At 40.7% G+C, this 18818-nt stretch overlaps 1 protein-coding gene across 4 annotated transcripts in view; it reads right to left on the reverse strand.

Moving 5' to 3' along the window:
* RNF130 (ring finger protein 130) overlaps nucleotides 1-18818 on the reverse strand; it is a 552973-nt gene that overhangs the window by 232071 nt on the left and 302084 nt on the right. For all 4 annotated transcript variants that reach the window (XM_082253136.1, XM_082253138.1, XM_082253137.1 and 1 more), the window contains exon 4: nucleotides 657-728. In XM_082253136.1, coding sequence (XP_082109262.1) covers nucleotides 657-728 — 72 coding nt within the window. The remainder of the gene's footprint in view (nucleotides 1-656; nucleotides 729-18818) is intronic.

An 18818-nucleotide genomic window follows, 5' to 3' on the forward strand; every position in this document is an offset into this window, starting at 1 on the left:
TAAAGTGAACAACTCAACACCAAGTTCACTATATGGACCCCTTATGTATTTATACATGTTGATCATATCCCCCCTTAATCTCCTCTTTTCAAGAGTTAATAAATTCAGTTCCTCTAATCTTTTCTCATAGCTGAGCTCCTCCATGCCTCTTATCAGTTTGGTTGCCGTTCTCTGCACTTTCTCCAGTTCCCCGATATCCTTTTTAAGAACTGGTGCCCAAAACTGAACTGCATATTCCAGATGAGGTCTTACTGATTGATAATTATGAAACCACTCCCATTAGATACACTTTACCGCATGGACACAAAAAGACAGGCATTTCTTTAGAATAACAAAAGGTAGGAGTCTGCAACAAAGTTTGTTATAATCCTTACAATGTACATAGATCACCCGGAGGGGAATGTTTTTTTCTCAACAAAATTGGAGTTACTCTTTAAGCCATAAAATCTGATTGGATGCTTCTGCGAACAGACAAGGACTTCATGTCTTTATCGTAGCCATACAAACAATTGTACAGAGAACAGGAATGACTAGATTTCAAAACAATGTATTCCTATGTAGATCAAATCTGCATTTTCCAGTGTTTACTCTCACAATCTGAAAACTCAATAGAACTGGATAGGACATTCTGATTCCATGCATGTGACACCTCTCACCTTATCTCCTTTCCTGACAGTCCTCGTTGTAAGTTTGCCGATGGCCTTCTTCGCTGCATCTCCAAGTCGTCTCTGAAAAACACATTGAGAAAATCATTGAGCTAGATAGACGAAGAATCTGTCCAAAGAAACATCACAACAGAATCACTTTTTGAAGAGTGTTTAGTTATTCTCTCCACAGTCTCCTAAACTCTATCTACAGGGCCATTTTAATAGCCTCATGGGCCCCTGGGAAAAGTAATAAACTGGGGCCCCCACCCAGGCTTAGTGCACCATGGCAAAAGATGTCTCTGGCATTAAGATGGGTGTTAACTTTTACGGTCATGACCACAAAGGGGGGATGATGGGTTAAAATTTCACTACTATGACCACCATTGCAGGGGGGTCAGTGGCAGTGAAATTAACCCCCCCCCCCCAAACCTGTATTGGTGGTCATTGCAGTGAAAGTAAACCCCCATCCCCCACTCCTGCATTAGTGGTAATGGCAGTGAAAGTTGACCCCCCACTCCTGCATCAATGGTAATGGCAATGAATACGAATCCTTTCCTCCTTTCCTCAGTCACAGCCCTCTAACCCCACTGTGATCACTTACTGTACATGATCTCTCCCCTGGCCAGGGCTTTTCTTGTACTCTGCCCAGGTGCCCACAGTGCAGTCTTCCTTCCTGTGACAGGTGTTGGTATATGGACAGGGTTCCAGTGTCCGGCACCAGCTGCCACTATGCAGGTTGGAGGCTACATCACTCTTTTCTATGCTGGGTACTGGAACACAGAGATTTTCAGCACCTGGCACCTTGCTGCATGTTTTTGGATGGGTAGGAGCAACCACTTTGGGCCTCACAACAATGACTGGGCCCGGGGCAGCTTCCCCTTTTGCCCCAAGTTAAAGACAGCCCTGTGTATCTAGATTCAAAACAAAAATGTGATATATTGCGGCTTACTAGTTCTTAAAAGGGGTGGCTGTATTACTTTTCATGTTTCAAGCTTAGAACATTTTCAGCAAGTATAGAAAATACCTGTTCTTGCCAGAAATGTGAACTTAAAAGGAAGCACAAAAAAAAAAAAAAACAATTATGCAAACTACAAGTCCCATTAATGCACCATGTAATGTGGATGAGCAAATGCATACAAGATTGAAATACAGCCCATGTGACAACCATGGTTTACTTTGATAAACAAAAAACGTATTTTTATTTTTTCAGTTTTTTCTCCCTTTATATTCACCTGGTAATTAGTGATGTGTTCTGGTGTGTTCAGGTGTATCACTAATTACAAGGTGAAAATAAAGGAGAAAAAAGGCTAAAAAAAAGAAAATGAATAAAACCACACTATCTACGCTACAAAATATAACATGATAGTCCTACAAGTGTGCCCTAATGAACTGACCACCTTGCTTTGCATATAGTTTGTAATAATTATCTGTGTATATGTTATTTCAAACAATAGACTGTCAAAATGATTGACAGGTGACAAGGCTGGGAAACGAGGAAAAACACTTCTTAATTATGGCAAGACAAAGGTACTTTGTTTTTGTCAAAATAGTAATGTAATTTGGTAATGTCTAGAAAATCACCGTGAAATTGGCCCAAGCCCCAAGAAAGGGTATATATATCACAAAAATATAGAGAAAGTATGCGTTTTAGGGCCCAATTGAAACAGGAAAACCAAGAGACCATATTAATGAAAAATTGAACATTTTATTTAGATCATATAAAAATATTGTGTAATACATGAGGGATTACTGAACACCAAGAAAACAAATCCCCCATCTATTCACCAAAATCAATTAAAAATCACAGCACAGAAATATACCCCTAACAGGGGCTAATACATGCTTCAAGCTGATGTTGGTGCGAGAAGTCTTTGTTATACGGTTTGAAGGTCCCAATGAGCCTCCACGTTTCGCATCGGGCTTCGTCAGGGCCCAAGAGACCGAGCAATACTGATATTTCTTGCTGTATATCGTGTTATTCATGGGCAGAACATCTAGACTCCTGTGTTCATAAATATCTTGTAAGCACCAAAATGGTACACCAGACCAATCTGAGGTTACTGATTCTTTGGTTTATGTAGGTTCCCCATATGTTGTAAGGTGGTCTTTATACCCCTCTATCTGGACGTATCCTCAGTCATTTGACTCAGTCAGCACAAACACTGCATCCTGGCTCCTTGAGTTAATATCAAAAGCATAACTTTCTAGCCAAGTCTTTGGACTTTCCACTTCAATGGATGAGCCTTCCCAAGCGACGTCATTCAATACTACAACGTGCTCTAATGTGGTCTAAAGATACACATGGAGACAGGACGTATCAAGGTCTCTTAGTGCATGTCCCCCATCATTATGGGATGGTGCCCCCGGATCATAGACCGAGACCTTTGGAACTAATGAGGAGCCGCTTGTCCTGCCTGTAATTTGGTAATGCTGAAATGTGCCCTATTCATCGAAGTTACAACAAGGGAGGCTATAATAAATGGTGTCCAACCTAGGTACAACAACGGGCCTATGATACTTTGGGATTCATTTACTAAAACTGGAGCAGCTCTGCACAGAAACCAATCAGCTTCCAGGTATTTTGTCAAAGCATAATTTACCAAGCTGAAGTTAGAAGCTGATTGGCTACCATGCACAGCTGCACCAGATTTTGCGCTCTCCAGTTTTAGTAATCCAAAACCTGTCCAACCCAAGTACAACAAGCGGGTCTATAATACTTTGTGTCTAACCAAGGTACAACAAGGGGTCCCTTAATATTTGGCGCTCAACCCAGGTACAACAAGGGGGCCTACAATAATGTCGAACCCAGGTACAACAAGCGGATCTATAATACTTTGTGTTTAACCAAGGTACAACAAGGGGACCTCTAATATTTGGTGCCCAAACCAGGTACAACAAAGGGGCCTATAATAATGTCCAACCCGGGTACAAGGGAGCCTTTAATAATTGGTGTCCTTTCCAGGCAGAACAAGGGGGCCTATAAGACTTTGTATCCAACCCAAGTACAACAAGGGAACCCCTAATATTTGGTTTCCAACCCAGGAACAAGGAAACCCCTAAAATTTGGTGTCCAGCCCAGGTACAACAAGTGGTCTATAATGCTTTGTGTCCAACTGAGGTATATCAAGGGGTCTAGAACAACTGGTGACCAAACCAGGTACAACATGGGAGCCTATAATATTTGATGCGACAAAAATGTATAAGATTAGGTATTACTGTGCACAGAATAAATAAGGATTTTGTTTTAGAGCAGGGAGGGCAAATGGCCTCATGCTTCAACCAAAACTGCCCATACACTCCGATCTAACTATATACATAAAAAATGGACACATTTCTGGTCACTTGTTAATCCTAATTTTCTCGCGCCCACATATGTAAACAGTGTTCAAACCACACGTGAGGTATCGCCGCAATCGTTAGCGCGAGAGCAATAATTCTAGCACTAGACCTCCTCTAACTTTAAACTGGTAACCTGTAGAAATGTTTAAAGTGTCGCCTATGGAGGTTTTTAAGTACCAAAGTTTGTCACCATTCCACGAGCGTGTGCAATTTTGAAGCCGGACATGTTAGGTATCAATTTACTCAGCTAACATTACTGTTTTCCTATTTTTAATTTAAAAAAGTGATTTTTTTTCTTCAAAAAAAGTGGGTTTGTAAAACTGCTGTGCAAATATGGTGTGACAAAGCATTGCAATGATCTCCATTTAAGGTCTAGGGTCTCTGCTAAAAAAAAAAATCTGAAATGTTTGGGGGGTCTAAGTAATTTAATAGCAAAAAAAACTGTTTATAACTTGTAAACAACATGTGTCAGAAATAGGCCTGGTCCTTAAGTCTCCATTCACACTAGCACGACTTGTCAGGCAACTTGGTCAGCCTGACAAGTCACGCACCGTCACGGTCCATTGACTGCTACAGGAGCCGTTCTAATAGGAGCAACACAAGTCGCTCAGACTTAGAAAAAGGGTCCTGTACTACTTCGGGGCAACTTGCATAGACATTAATTTTATGAAGTCCGTGCAAGTCATGCCAAAGTCGCGCTGCACGCGACCTCACAGGTCGCCCCCTAAGTCGGAGCGACGTAGTGTGAATCGATCCTAAGTGGTTAAAGTAAGCAACTGGATAGCTTGTATATGGAAATTCTTTTAGATTTAATCTTTTTATTTATATTTTTGGAGAAATAACAATCAAATATAAATTCTTTGAAAACAGAAAGTATTGTTCTAAACTAGTCCAATCGACTCTAAATGCCCCCATGGACAACCAGCCCCAACGTTTCACACCTTGTTTTCCTTTCTATCTGTTAATGTCCACTAAAACTTCCATCTGACAAGATATTAGAGAGGCTGTTTAGATCATCCTGACATTCAAACACCAGGGGATCTCAGAGCAAAGTTATTCTTTGTTATTACTTTGAAAAATGGTCTTCAATAAAGAAAAAGTCACAAAGGTTTAAAGAGGCAAAAAGATCAATCTGTAGTCTGGCTTAAAGATCGGCTTGTAGATGAAACCCTGTGTACCACAGAAAAAAGCCAAACACTAGTGCGTCCTTTTAAAGGTAAATGAAGGTCACCCCTAGTTGGTTCATTGAGTTATCCTCTGTGAGAAAGGCTTCATTTATTTTCAGAAAAATTGCCCCTGAGTTTATCTACCTGATTCAACCTTAAAGGATCCACAAAAGTATAAGGCAAACTTCAAGGCTGGATTCACACTGTTGCGGTAAGTTACCATGCACATTTGCAGAAAAATGCACCCAAAAGGATGCATGCTCTATTTTTTTATTGTAACGTAGGTCACCACAATGCAAAGCAGTGTGTTACTATGTGCTATAGTGAACTGCAACTCGGTGCATTGGTAAGGTACTTTGAAGTGCCATTATTACTAAACGGCACCGTAGTGCACCAACACATACAATAAGGATTGCTACAGCACAACTGTTATCACCCCAGCTTCAGGAGAAGGGAATAACTGACAGATAGATAAATGATTAGACAAATCAATCAACAGATAAGAAAGATAGAGGTGTGAATGCAAACAGCGAGTGTCAGATAGAGGAATCTGATTAAGGCTAACCACTCTTCTATGTCTATGGCACCTGCAAGAGGGATGAATGCAGAGAGCTGCAGTTAGGATTTGTTTTTCAACATTTTTTAACATTAAAAGCCCGTCTATGCAGTGTGTGTGTGTATAAACACACATGTACATTCACACACACAGGGAGTGCATGTGTGTGTTTACATGGTTGCAGTCATATTTACTGATTACATAAGCAAGCTCTCTTTCTAAGTTGTGCTCCAAAATTATTTCACTTCACTGCTCCATTCCTGCTTCCTACTGCATGCGTCTATACTCAGCTCTAATTGAACTAAAAAAATGTGTATTATCAGTTTTACAAAAACAACGAAAATGTAATAATTAAGAGGTGTGTATATATATATATATATATATATATATATATATATATATATATATACACACACACATACATACATACATACACACAGTACCTCACATTTATGTAAATATTTTATTATATCTTTTCATGTGACGACACCGAAGAAATTATACCTTGCTGCAATGTAAAGTAGTGAGTGTACAGCTTGTATAACAGTGTAAATTTGCTGTCCCCTCAAAGTAACTCAACACACAGTCATTCTTGTCTAAATCATTGGCAACAAAAGTGAGTACACCCCAAAGTGAAAATGTCCAAATTGGGCCCAATTAGACATTTTCCCTCCCTGGTGTTATGTGACTCAATGTTACAAGGTCTCAGGTGTGAATGGGGAGCAGGTGTGTTAAATTTGGTGTTATCGCTCTCACTCTCTTATACTGGTCACTGGAAGTTTAACATGGCACCTCATGGCAAAGAACTCTCTGAGGATCTGAAAAAAATAATTGTTCCTCTGCATAAAGATGTCCTAGGCTATAAGAAGATTGCCAAGACCCTGAAACTGAGCTGAATCACAGTGGCCAAGACCATACAGTGGCTTAACAGGACAGGTTCCACTCAGAATAGGCCTTGTCATGGTTGACCAAAGGGGTTGAGTGCACATGCTCAGCGTCATATCCAGAAGTTGTCTTTGGGAAATAGACGTACAAGTGCTGCCAACATTGCTGCAGAGGTTAAAGGGGTGGGGTGTCAGCCTGTCAGTGTTCAGACTAGGCAACACCGATATATCAGGGGCCGATATGCACTTTCCCCCGATATATCGGAATCGGCCTCAGAAGTTACCGATATTTTCGTGACATCATTCCATATGTTGTTCTGCCTTCTAAGACCGCCTCCCACGCCTCGGACAGCCTCGTGTGCAGCCAGCTGCAGTCCAGTCACGGTGCTCACAGTTTCAGCCATCCACACACAGGACATGGCCTCAGCCACCCACCATAGGGTGCCAACCGCCAGCCATCCGACCCACAACAGAACAGGGTGCCTGGCCTGCATCCAGTCACCCACCACACAACAGGGTGCCAGCCACCCACCACACAACAGGGTGCCAGCCACCCACCTCACAACAGGGTTCCAGCAAACCAGCCACCCAGATGGCACCAAGCCAGCCACCCACCACCGTAACCACACAGTGTTCCAGCCACGCACAACAGGCCAGGGTGACACCAAACCAGCCACCCACACAACAGGGTGACCCCAAGCCAGCCACCCACCACAGTGTTCCAGCAAGCCACCCAGCCACTACAGTGTTCCAAAAAGCCAGCCACTCACCACAGTGTTCCAGAAAGCCAGCCACTCACAACAGGGTGATACCAAGCCAGCCAGCCAGCCACCCACCCACCACATTGTTCCAGCAAGCCAGCCACCCACAACAGGGTGACACCAAGCCAGCCAGCCAGCCACCCACAACAGGGTGACACCAAGCCAGCCAGCCACCCACAACAGGGGGACACCAAGCCAGCCACCTACCACAGTTTTCCAGCAAGCCAGCCACCCACAACAGGGTGAAACCAAGCCAGCCACCCACCACAGTGTTCCAGCAAGCCAGCCAGCCAGCCACCCACAAAAGGGTGACCCCAGGTCAGCCACACAGATGATTGTCAATTTACAATGGTGTCTGACTCCGGATTTAAGCGGTTAATGTCCATACTAGAGCCAAGCTACACACTGAAGAGTGAGAAGTATTATTGAACCGAAATGCTGGGAAAGATTCACCAAAAGGTCATTGTCATGGATGGGTGTCAACATGGACATGCTGAAATGTTCTGCTTTCTGCAGTATAATATTGTTCTACTTAACTGGGAGTATTGAAAGTGTAGTAGTAGTGTCCACTCCAATCCACTGTCTAGCTTTTTTCTAGCAGTTTTGCACTGACTGCAGTAGTTGCAGTGAGTGCCCTACTGCAGCTGTAGTCCACTGACTCCAATCCACTGTCTAGCTGCTGCCTAGCTATTTTTCTAGCAGTTTTGCACTGACTGCAGTAGTTGTAGTGAGTGCCCTACTGCAGCGGTAGTCCACTGACTCCAGTCCAATCCACTGTCTAGCTGTTGCCTAGCTTTTTTTTCTAGCAAATTTGCACTGACTGCAGTAGTTTTAGTGAGTGCCCTACTGCAGTGGTAGTCCACTGACTCCAATCCAATCCACTGTCTAGCTTTTTTTTCTAGCAGTTTTGCACTGACTGCACTGCAGTAGTGATTTAAAATTATTGCAGTGAGTGAGTGCACTACTGCAGCAGTTTATTATGCATTAATGCACAATCAGATGATGTGAAACTGATGTCTCTGGAAGTGCACTTTTCCTATCAGTTTTCATGCAGTTAAGGTATTAAGAACGAGCCCATAATGTTACAAATGTTAATAAAGATGTTCATTAACAGATTTGTGTAGAAATTTGTGTTTATTTTGCAAAATTTTCAATGTGCAAAAATATCGGCCAATACCGATATGCGATCGCCAAAATATCTGTATCGGCATCAGCAACGAAAAACCGATATCGGTCGATCACTAGTTAAGACCATATGCCGCACACTGCATCAAATTGGTCTGCATGGCTGTCCTACCAAAAGGAAGCCTCTTCTAAAGATGAAGCCCGCAAACAGTTTGCTGAAGACAAGCAGACTAAGGACATGGATTACTGGAACAATGTCCTGTGGTCTGATGAGACCAAGATAAACTTATTTGGTTCAGATGGTGTCAAGCGTGTGTGGGGGCAACCAGGGGAGGATTACAAAGACAAGTGTGTCTTGCCTACAGTGAAGCATGGTGGTGGGAGTGTCATGGTCTGGGGCTGCATGAGTGCTGCCGGCACTGGGGAGCTACAGTTCATTGAGGGAACTATGAATGCCAACATGTACTGTGACATACTGAAGCAGAGCATGATCCCCTCCCTTCGGAGACTGGGCCATAGGGCAGGATTCCAACATGATAATGACCCCAAACATACCTCCAAGACGACCACAAGGAGTGTACAGCTTGTATAACAGTGTAAATTTGCTGTCCCCTCAAAATAACATACAGCCATTAATGTCTAAAACGCTGGCAACAAAAGTGAGTACACCCGTAAGTGAAAATGTCCAAATTGGGCCCAAAGTGTCAATATTTTGTGTGGCCACTATTATTTTTCAGCACTGCCTTAACCCTGTTGGGCATGGAGTTCACCAGAGCTTCACAGGTTGCACCGGAGTCCTCTTCCACTCCTCCATGATGACATCCCAGACCTTTCGTTTGAGGATGCCCCACAGATGTTCAATAGGGTTTAGGTCTGGAGACATGCTTGACCAGTCCATCACCTTTACCCTCAGCTTTTTTAGCAAGGCAGTGGTCGTCTTGGGGGTATCTTTTAGCGATTATTCTCTTTTAGTTTTGGCTTTTGGGCACATCTAAATTCCCACTTTTCCAGTGATTCCCTGTTCCTTCCCTTTCCTCAGGGGGCATGGAATATACTTCAAATTTATCTTCTGAAATCTCTTCTGAGGGAGGAGTCCCCGATACATCTTTGAAAACTGCAGAACAACATATTTAAAGAGGCACTGGGAAGTTTAAAACTTGCTTGTGCAGTTAGATAAAGGAAAACTTCAAACAGGCTCAATAGCACTAGTTATACGGCTCCACACAGCAAGGCATCCCTTAATGGGCACCCCGACAGTGACTCAAACCATATATTTACAGAAAGGAGCTCCAGACAAAAAAACAGATCAAAGAGTCCAAGATAATATTATTGTTGATAAACAGATCAGAAAAACAGCCAGTTGATCTTTTTCTACACTTTTCTCCTCTTATATAGAAGGAGGGAAGATCAACTGGTAGTTTTTATGACCTATTCATCGTCAATAAACATTATCCTAGACTCTCATCTGTTTTTGGTCTGGTGCTCCTTTCTGTAATACTACAGTTCTGTAAAAAAGAGCTTGAAAGCTCAGGCTCTGTTCACATCTAGGCGTTTTTGGGCGATTTTCTGCTCCAAGCCTCAGCTCTAAAAACGCCCAACAAGACAAATCCCATTCATTTTAATGGCCCCTGTTCACATCTGAGCGTTCTGTCGCCTTAAGCAAACCGCCCTTTGCTTGAAAAAGTACATGAGCTTCCTTTTTGGCAGATTACAGGTGTTTTTTTTTTTTTCTTCATTGCTCACTTGTCAACCTAAAAACGACTGCACAAAAACACTGCAAAAAAACGCCTGTAAAATGCCCAAAAAATGCCTGAAAAACGCCTGTAAAAATAGCAACGCCTAGATGTGAACATAGCCTAAAATGCCTGAATGTGTGAAACTGACAAAACGGCACCACCTACTAGATTGAGACTGGGTTTACATGTGTGTGGTGCGGAACACTGCTTTTGATTCGCACTGGAATTGCACTGAATGGTGCAGGACCCTTTTTTTCCCACACCGAATCACACCCATGCAGTGTGATTCTGGCAATTGCAATGCATTTTGCGAGCTGTTTGGGGGGGGGGGGCATTAATTGAACATTGACACCGGTAACAGATTGCAAAGACACCATGCAATTGCGATGCAGTACAATGCAGGGAATCGCAGTGAATCTTGTGCATTTCCTGCATTGCATCAGTGTGAATAAGGGCTCAATAAATAGCTAAGTCAAGCATAATGCTCAGGTGAGATATAGGGTGAGGTGTCATTCACAGCAGTAACCCCGTTTGGGGTCAAGGAAGCCAAGGAGGGCTTACAGCAAAAATCTCATGAATATTAAACTGAAAATCAAGTTACAATACAGCACCCAGCCCCCCCTCCCCCCCTCCACCGGGGAAGAGAGGTAAAAAGGACCCGAGGTAGGGAGCTAGAGATACCATAGAGAAATAAATCCATATGAGCACAACAATGCAAAAAAGGGGGTAAGAAAAAGAGTAAAGGAGGAAATAGAGGGAAGAGGAAAGAGAGGTAGGGGAAGAATACCCGCCCAGGAGCCCGCCACTGCCAAACCATCAGCCCGCCACTATTTAGGTGGTAGTTGTAGGTAAGACAGCCTAGGGTTCCAAACAGTGATTTCTTATCTCAAAGTGTACTGACAGTTTTTTCATTATGCATGATCCAAGTATATTTGCAATTCAACAAGGATAGGTCGATCACAGGGCTTTCAAGCCATGGCAATCCATATCTTAGCCACCAAACAAAATAATTTAGTGTGTTTAGGAATGTTTTAGATTGGCTCATTAAGAAGAGTGACCAAGCAGTCTTCACAATATTTACTGCAATTACAGAGTAGATCAGGGAGTGAACGAATATGCAATATTTTAATTTAACATGACTACATTTTTTTTAAGTCCTGGTCATAATAAATACATAAAAAATGTAACTAAATATTAGTGGTGCACGGAAATGAATGTTCTGGACCGAAAGCATCAATTCAGGATGCACTCAACTGAAAACCAAAACGGAAATGGACAGTTTTTAAAAAAAAAATTTTAGACATATTTGTATTCTATTGGACTTTTTAATTAAAAGTTTTTGAAGCACTTTTGCGGTAAAAAAAAGCACAAAAGAAGCTCATGAAAAATGCATTACCCAAAAGTGGAACTTACACTCATTTGCTTCCCCCCCCCCCCCTCCGGTGCCACACAATACATAGTGTCCTAATATTAAAAGTCAGCAGCTACAGTTATGTGTAGCTGCTGATTTTAACTTTTTGGAGGGGGAGAGGGGAGGCTGGAACACCGCTTTAAAAATTCTATGTATGTCTTCACACTGGTCCATAGTGCTTCCATTGCAAAATGCATCAAAAACGTACCCGCGTTGCGCTTTTGAGTCACAGGAAAATTGTAGCAAAATCGTGGGTGTTTTTCAGTGACCATTGTCGGCCCCTTTTCTTCTAGTCCCCGCCACCCTATTTTCGGCCGATAATTTTTGAAGGCTAATATATTGGTGCATCCCTACTAAATATACATTCCTTTTAAAGGTGAGGGCCCTGGGCATTACTACCTAGTGAGTCACTGACCTGGAACATGCATGCAGCCAGAAAACTCTGCATTATGCTGGCCATACAAACGGTAGTTTCAATTTCAATCACTTTCAATCAGTTTCACCATACAAAAATTACTAAACAGCCCAGTGAAACCCATTTCTATTGAAACTATAAAATAATTTAAAATTAACAGGTTCTTCAATTAGTCATTTCTTTGGCTGCACACTGGTTGAAAATGCTTGCAATTGTCAAAAAATTGTCAAGTGCATGGACAGCATCAGATCTGGGGGAAGCAATCATCGATCATGAAGAACACAGTCAAACAAAGGAATGACTGCAGAGGAATATAAATCATTTGACAGACAGGAAGAAACTATTATAATTTCTAAAAAAATATTTTACTGCTGTGATTGGGAGTTCTTTAGCCATGTTGGAAGCCAAACCCTGCTGTTCTCTTTTGCTGCACTTGTCTTTTGCTGAGTACTAATATTACTCCCCTTTTTGTCTCTATTGCACAAATAATGTCATAAAAATACATGAAGGTTAAGAAAAGGCTTTTGGCCAGGCACTTATAATGATCCAAAAGACAAAATACTAGGAAGGAAGGAAGGAAAGGTTCAGGTTTCTGCTTCGCAGCAGCACACAATCCCTTCTGGAAAGAGACCAGCTAATTTTATATTGATATGGAACTTGGAAGATACTTGGTTTCTGATATTGATATTAGCAGCAGGGGGCCCTCAGGGAATAGCACTCCAAACCCCCATCTACTGTTTTCCCATTGATTTTGTACAATGCACATTGAAGAGCTTAGGGACAAGAAAGTGATGCCAATGTAAAACTATCTACTGGGGAAGAAGGGAGATACACAAGGTGAATGGTTCATTAAGGAATTGGCAAGGCTAAATATATTTTTTACTGCATAAAAGGCCCTGAAAAGTGACTTTCAAGATATGATTTTAATGTAGGAGGCCAGGTAGTTTAAATTATTGTCAATTAAATGGATCACTGCCCAACTTCTAATTTCTCACAGTATAGGGAGTGGGGTAGTCACACCTACACTTAACAGATGGTGAAGAAACAGGGACCCGGCAGAGTGAGGCACGGTAAAGTAAGGCATAACACAGCTAAAACCATCAAGCACTTTTATTTTCGACAAACAATCCAACTCAACTTTGAACTTGTAGTGGTATATAGGGAAGGTTTGTTAACCATTTGACTATCACCAGATTGGCAAATCATTAGAGTTTGTATAAATGGCATCAGTTTGAGATGCTTCCAAGATCATTTAGAATTAATTGGTGGATGCATACAAAACAATAATATTGGCGCAAATAAGGGTTCACTGTTTAAACCCAAGAATCCACAATCATAGGTACTGAACAAAGGGAAGTTTAAAAGTCCATGGAGGAAGTCCATACATTGGAATGCTCACTGTAGTGGCAGCTGGTGTAAGAATGAGAAGCAACTCTGGAGAAGAACAAGGAGAAAGACACGAGCGCCTTCTAAGTGAAGCATGTGAGAAACTTTAATTGAGCACAATAAATAACTACTCACAAAGGTAGGTGTACAACGGGGAGTGTAGCGCTCATAGGTGGTCATCCGCATCACAGTCCTGGGGGTCCCCGATGGCAGTGATAGCATTGTTCCTGTGGTTCCATGTCTAGACATCACAACCCGGAAGTGATGTCATTGAGACTTTGCGCTCCATGGCATTGGGAGCAGCGGGAGCCACGAGGCAGCCCCTGACCACAGGAACAACGCTATCACCACCATCGGAGATCCCCAGGACTGTGTCCACCTATTAGCACTATACGCCCGTTGTACACCTACCTTTGTGAGTAGTTATTTATTGTGCTCATTTAAAGATTCTCACATGCTGCACTTAAAAGGCGCTTGTGTCTTTCTCCTTATTGATGGATGCACGCCTCTAAGATCATCCAGAATTAATTGACGGATGCATTCCTCTAGGATCATTCAGAATTCACTGACAGATGCATGCCTTTAGGATCATTCAGAATTCAATAACCATTGCATGTCTCTAAGATCATTGAGAATTCACTAACCGATCCATGCCTCTAAAATCATTCAGGATTTATTGACCAATGCATGCCTCTAAGATCATTCAGAATAAACTGATGCATGCCTCTAAAATCAATGAGAATTCACCGACCGATGCATGCCTATAAGATTCAGAATTCATTGACTGGTGCATGCCTCTAAAATGATGATTCAGAATTCATTGACTGATGCATGCCTCTTCGTGGACAACCTCTCCTATGGGCAACTAATCGATATAATCAATTGGCCAATTTTACCATTTGGGCCGATGGTCTGGAATTTAGGTTAATTCATTTGATGAATATTAGAGGTTTTCCCCTATCTTTGTTTCTTGGAGGGATTACATCTCGGATATAAAATATACAATTTGAATAGGCAGTACTTTTGGCGTCTCTTGTGCAACCCTTAGTGGCCTGTGGTCTTTAAAATGCTCCCCTCTGCCTTATGGAGAGCTGGTTCATCAGGATGTTTTTGTAGGATGATGGTTTAATGCCATTGTTTTTTTAACAAATTGATTCATATTATGTTCACATGTTCTCCTGAAGAAGAGAGTGTTCTAAATGCATTGAGCTCTCCTGTGGACCAGTTATGCAACAAGAATTATGTTCTTGAATATGTGAACCTCGCTTTATTGCAACATACGGATATGGTCTTTTCACATTGTTTTGGTGTGATTTTTCATTATATGCACTCAAAGTACTTTTGTTACAAAACAACTTTTTATAATGAATAACATAGGACATGGGCTTATTAGCATGGTACCTCTTCCTCTTTAAAATTCTACTGATCATTTAGAATTTGTTGATCGCTGCATGTTTCTAAGATCATTCAGAATTAATTGACCAATGCATGCCTCCAAGATCATTCAGAATTCAATGACCAATGCATGCCTCCAAGATCATTCAGAATTAATGGAAAGATACATGTTTCTAAAATAATTCAGAATTTACTGACCGTTGCAGGCCTCTAAGATCATTCGGAAATTATTCACTGGTGCATGCCTCTAAGATCATTCACAATTCGCTGCAAGCTTCTAAAACCGTTCAGAATTTATTCACTAATGCATACCTCTAAGATCATACAGAATTCATTGACCAAGGCATGCTCCGTAGATCATTCGGATTTTACAGATGCATGTTTTAAGATCATTCACAATTCATTGATTGGTGCATGCGTCTAAGATCATTCGCAGCCCAGATAGCAAGGATAACTTGCCACCGATTTGTAGCAATGTTGAATTGTAAATCAGTTGACTTACTGCACATTTTCACTGGCAAATTGTACAGTAGCAGAGCACTTGAAGCACACATTCTAGTTGACATTTTTCTAATTTGTACCAAATCTGCGTGGTAAGTCTCTAGCAGGAGCAATGTTGTAGTGGTGAGTCTACAGCAAGAGCTCTGCAATAGTGACCCCGCTTGTGGGATGACTATTGCACAACATAACTGAACCAAAACTTGCAACAGACTTGCAGACTGTTTGCAAAGAAAGTTGATCTGGAGTCAAGCAATGCAAACTTGCTGCAATTGTGCAACAAACCCGTGAAGTCTGGTAAATTTAGCAATAGCTTAGCAAGTCATCTTCAAACTTGCAGTTAAATTGCTTGCTATTTGGGAATTTAGTGATTGGTGCATGCTTCTAAGATCATTTCCACTTCATTGATTGGTGCATGCTTCTAATATCATTCACAGTTCATTGATTGGTGCATGCTTCTAAGATCATTCACAGTTCATTGATTGGTGCATGCTTCTAAGACCATCCGCAGTTCATTGATTGGTGCATGCTTCTAAGACAATCCGCAGTTCATTGATTGGTGCATGCTCCTAAGACCATCCGCAGTTCATTGATTTGTGCATGCTTCTAATATAATTTGCAGTTCATTGATTGGTGCATGCTTCTAAGATTGTTCACATTTCGTTGATCGGTGCATGCTTCCAAGATTGTTCACATTTTGTTGATTGGTGCATTCTTCCAAGATTGTTCAGATTTCATTGATTAGTGAAGGCTTCTAAGATCGTTCATAATTCATTGATTGGTGCACACTTCTAAGGTAATTCACAATTCATTGATTGGTGAATGCTTCTCAGATTGTTCACAGTGCTTCCTGTCAAACACTAATAAACTGCCTTTCTATATGTCCTTAAGGATGGTCTTGACACAATATAATTGATTAGCCATTGCTGCTACACAGAAAGCTAAAGTAGGTCACACTACAACACTGCATTTATATAATGTAAAAGTATAAAGCCAGAAAAAAACGCTGTTAACCCCAAAAACAAATGACAATACTAGAAAACATAATGTTTGGGCTTTTTAATAAAAATTTAGATGAAGTCCTTTATAGTCCTAGGGGTTGATTTATCAAAGGCAAATAGTCTGTGCACTGCAAGGGCACCCGCAAGTGCGCTTCAAGTGCACTGCAAGGGCAGTTGCTCTACATCTTAAGGGAAACATGCAAGGAAAATTAAAAAAACAGCATTTTTGCTTGAATGTGATTGAATGACAGAAATCAGCAGAGTTTTCCTCATTTCAGAGCTCTCCTTCAGATCTAGAGCAACTGCACTTGTAGTGCACCGTATATTTGCCTTTAGTAAATCAACCTCCTAGTGTGCCTGAGAATTAAACAAAGGACATTTTAACATGTTCAACAATTGTTTCACACCACTGTATGTGAGAAAAGCATCCGATTACAAAACGTAAACGCCTTTAAAAAGATAATAAACTCTACCATTGTAGCTGTCAAAAATATTTCAGTGTCAACCACAACCATGTGTAAAGGGAACGACTAATATCCCATGACCACTTAACATGAAAGTCGTTCAGCGGCAGTCTGCTCTGCCACATACAAGCCTTCAGAGGGTGTATTGAATGGGATGATGTTCACCAAGTGCTGAACCACTGACCATATTAAGACCTTTTTATTTTAAAGAGCTCATAGACTTTTTAAACCCAAGATAATATTTGTGCGCTTGAAAAAAAAAAATGTAAATCTTACTTACGAAAAAACTAAGTGAAACAAATCCAATAAAAACTCAATTAGATCTAACGGCAAGCAGCATCTAAAACACCAATCCGAGTAGAATGTGTAACGAGCGCCAACCAAGCAATAAAAAGTGAGCTGTCCTTGTGCTAGGTATAAGTTGATAAATCACATAGGGGACACAGTAACAGTGCATTAAACATAAAATGAACATAAAAAGAATTTATAAAAAATATATAAAGAGAACATAAAGAGAATTTATAAAAAAAAACATATAATGAACTTATCCTAAATTGACATATCTGTGCAAATAAAGTCTGTATAAAATGTGCAAAAAAATTATATATACATATACATACACTCACACAGTTGTGCTCATAAGTTTACATACCCTGGCAGAATTTATGATTTCTTGGGCATTTTTCCGGGAATATGAATGATAACACAAAAACTTTTCTTTCACTCATGGTTCGTGCTTGGCTGAAGCCATTTATTATCAATCAACTGTTGGAATAATAAGGGGAACTGGCGCCTAGGAGTTCCTTGGAAAAGGTGAAGAGCCTTCCAAAATTAAGAATAATCTATCAGAAATGCAGCCAATGAACCATAGCAATGCTATGTATGCAATGATCAGAAAAAATAATTGGCGCAATACCTGTAGATTAATCTTTAATGTGTCTAATGAATGTGGTTAAAATGCTAATATCCTAATAGTGATATCTGTTTATGGCTAAAAGATTAAATTAATTGGATAATAATTGCAAAGTGCTAGTGTATGTACAAACTGCAAAATATAAATAGATAAATATATCAAATTATGATGAAATTATCCTATATTAATCTCAAACACAGTGGTATAGACATATGTTATTGGAATAAAATCTATGAGTTTATCAATGCACTACCTAATATTATGGAAGTACCAGACTCCTTAATTTTAAAGTAAAATGGATAAGGTGAATAAATTATTGATGAATCAAATGTAAAAAATATTGAAATGATCAAAGTTGATCAAGAAAGTGCTGGTGCAAAAATTTGAAAAATGTGTTAAATTAAAGTGCAAATGTGTTATTTATGGCAGCTGTTGGCTGCTGATTACTATTAATATGTGTGTTATATGCTAGTTAATAATCTTATATACGGTAATCAATTAATTAGAAGTGAGCCAAGTAATGGCAAAATAAATCCTCCAAAAGGGAAGTGCTAGTGCAATAAATAATGAATTCATAAAAAAGTGCAGTGCAAAAAGCTATGCATAAATTATATCAATAAGCAATCACCACAGTATATATCCATTGTTGTCATATTTATTTTGAATAATTACTGTGGTGATTGCCCGGAAGCTGCGCATGGGACGTACTTGGACATTCCAACATGACGATGAGCCTAAACACAAGGCCAAGTCAACCTGTCATTGGCTACAGCAGAATAAAGTGAAGGTTCTGAAGTGGCCATCTCAGTCTCCTGACCTCAATATTGAGCCACTCTGGGGAGATCTCAAACATGCAGTCCATGCAAGACAGCCCAAGAATTACAGAAACTGGAGGCTTTTTGCCAGGAAGAATGGGCAGCTTTACCATCTGAGAAGATAAAGAGCCTCATCCACAAATACAACAAAAGAATTCAAACTCTCATTGGTGTTAAAGGGGGCAATACACAGTATTAAGAATTGGGGTATGTAAATTTTTGATCAGGGTCATTTGGGTAGTTTCTGTTGCCATTATGATTTAAAAAGAGTAAACACAGTGGGTTGATAATAAATGGCTTCAGCCA

The sequence above is a fragment of the Pelophylax lessonae genome (assembly GCF_965119305.1).
Source record: "Pelophylax lessonae genome assembly, chromosome: 4".
Classification (NCBI taxonomy): Eukaryota; Metazoa; Chordata; class Amphibia; order Anura; family Ranidae; genus Pelophylax; species Pelophylax lessonae.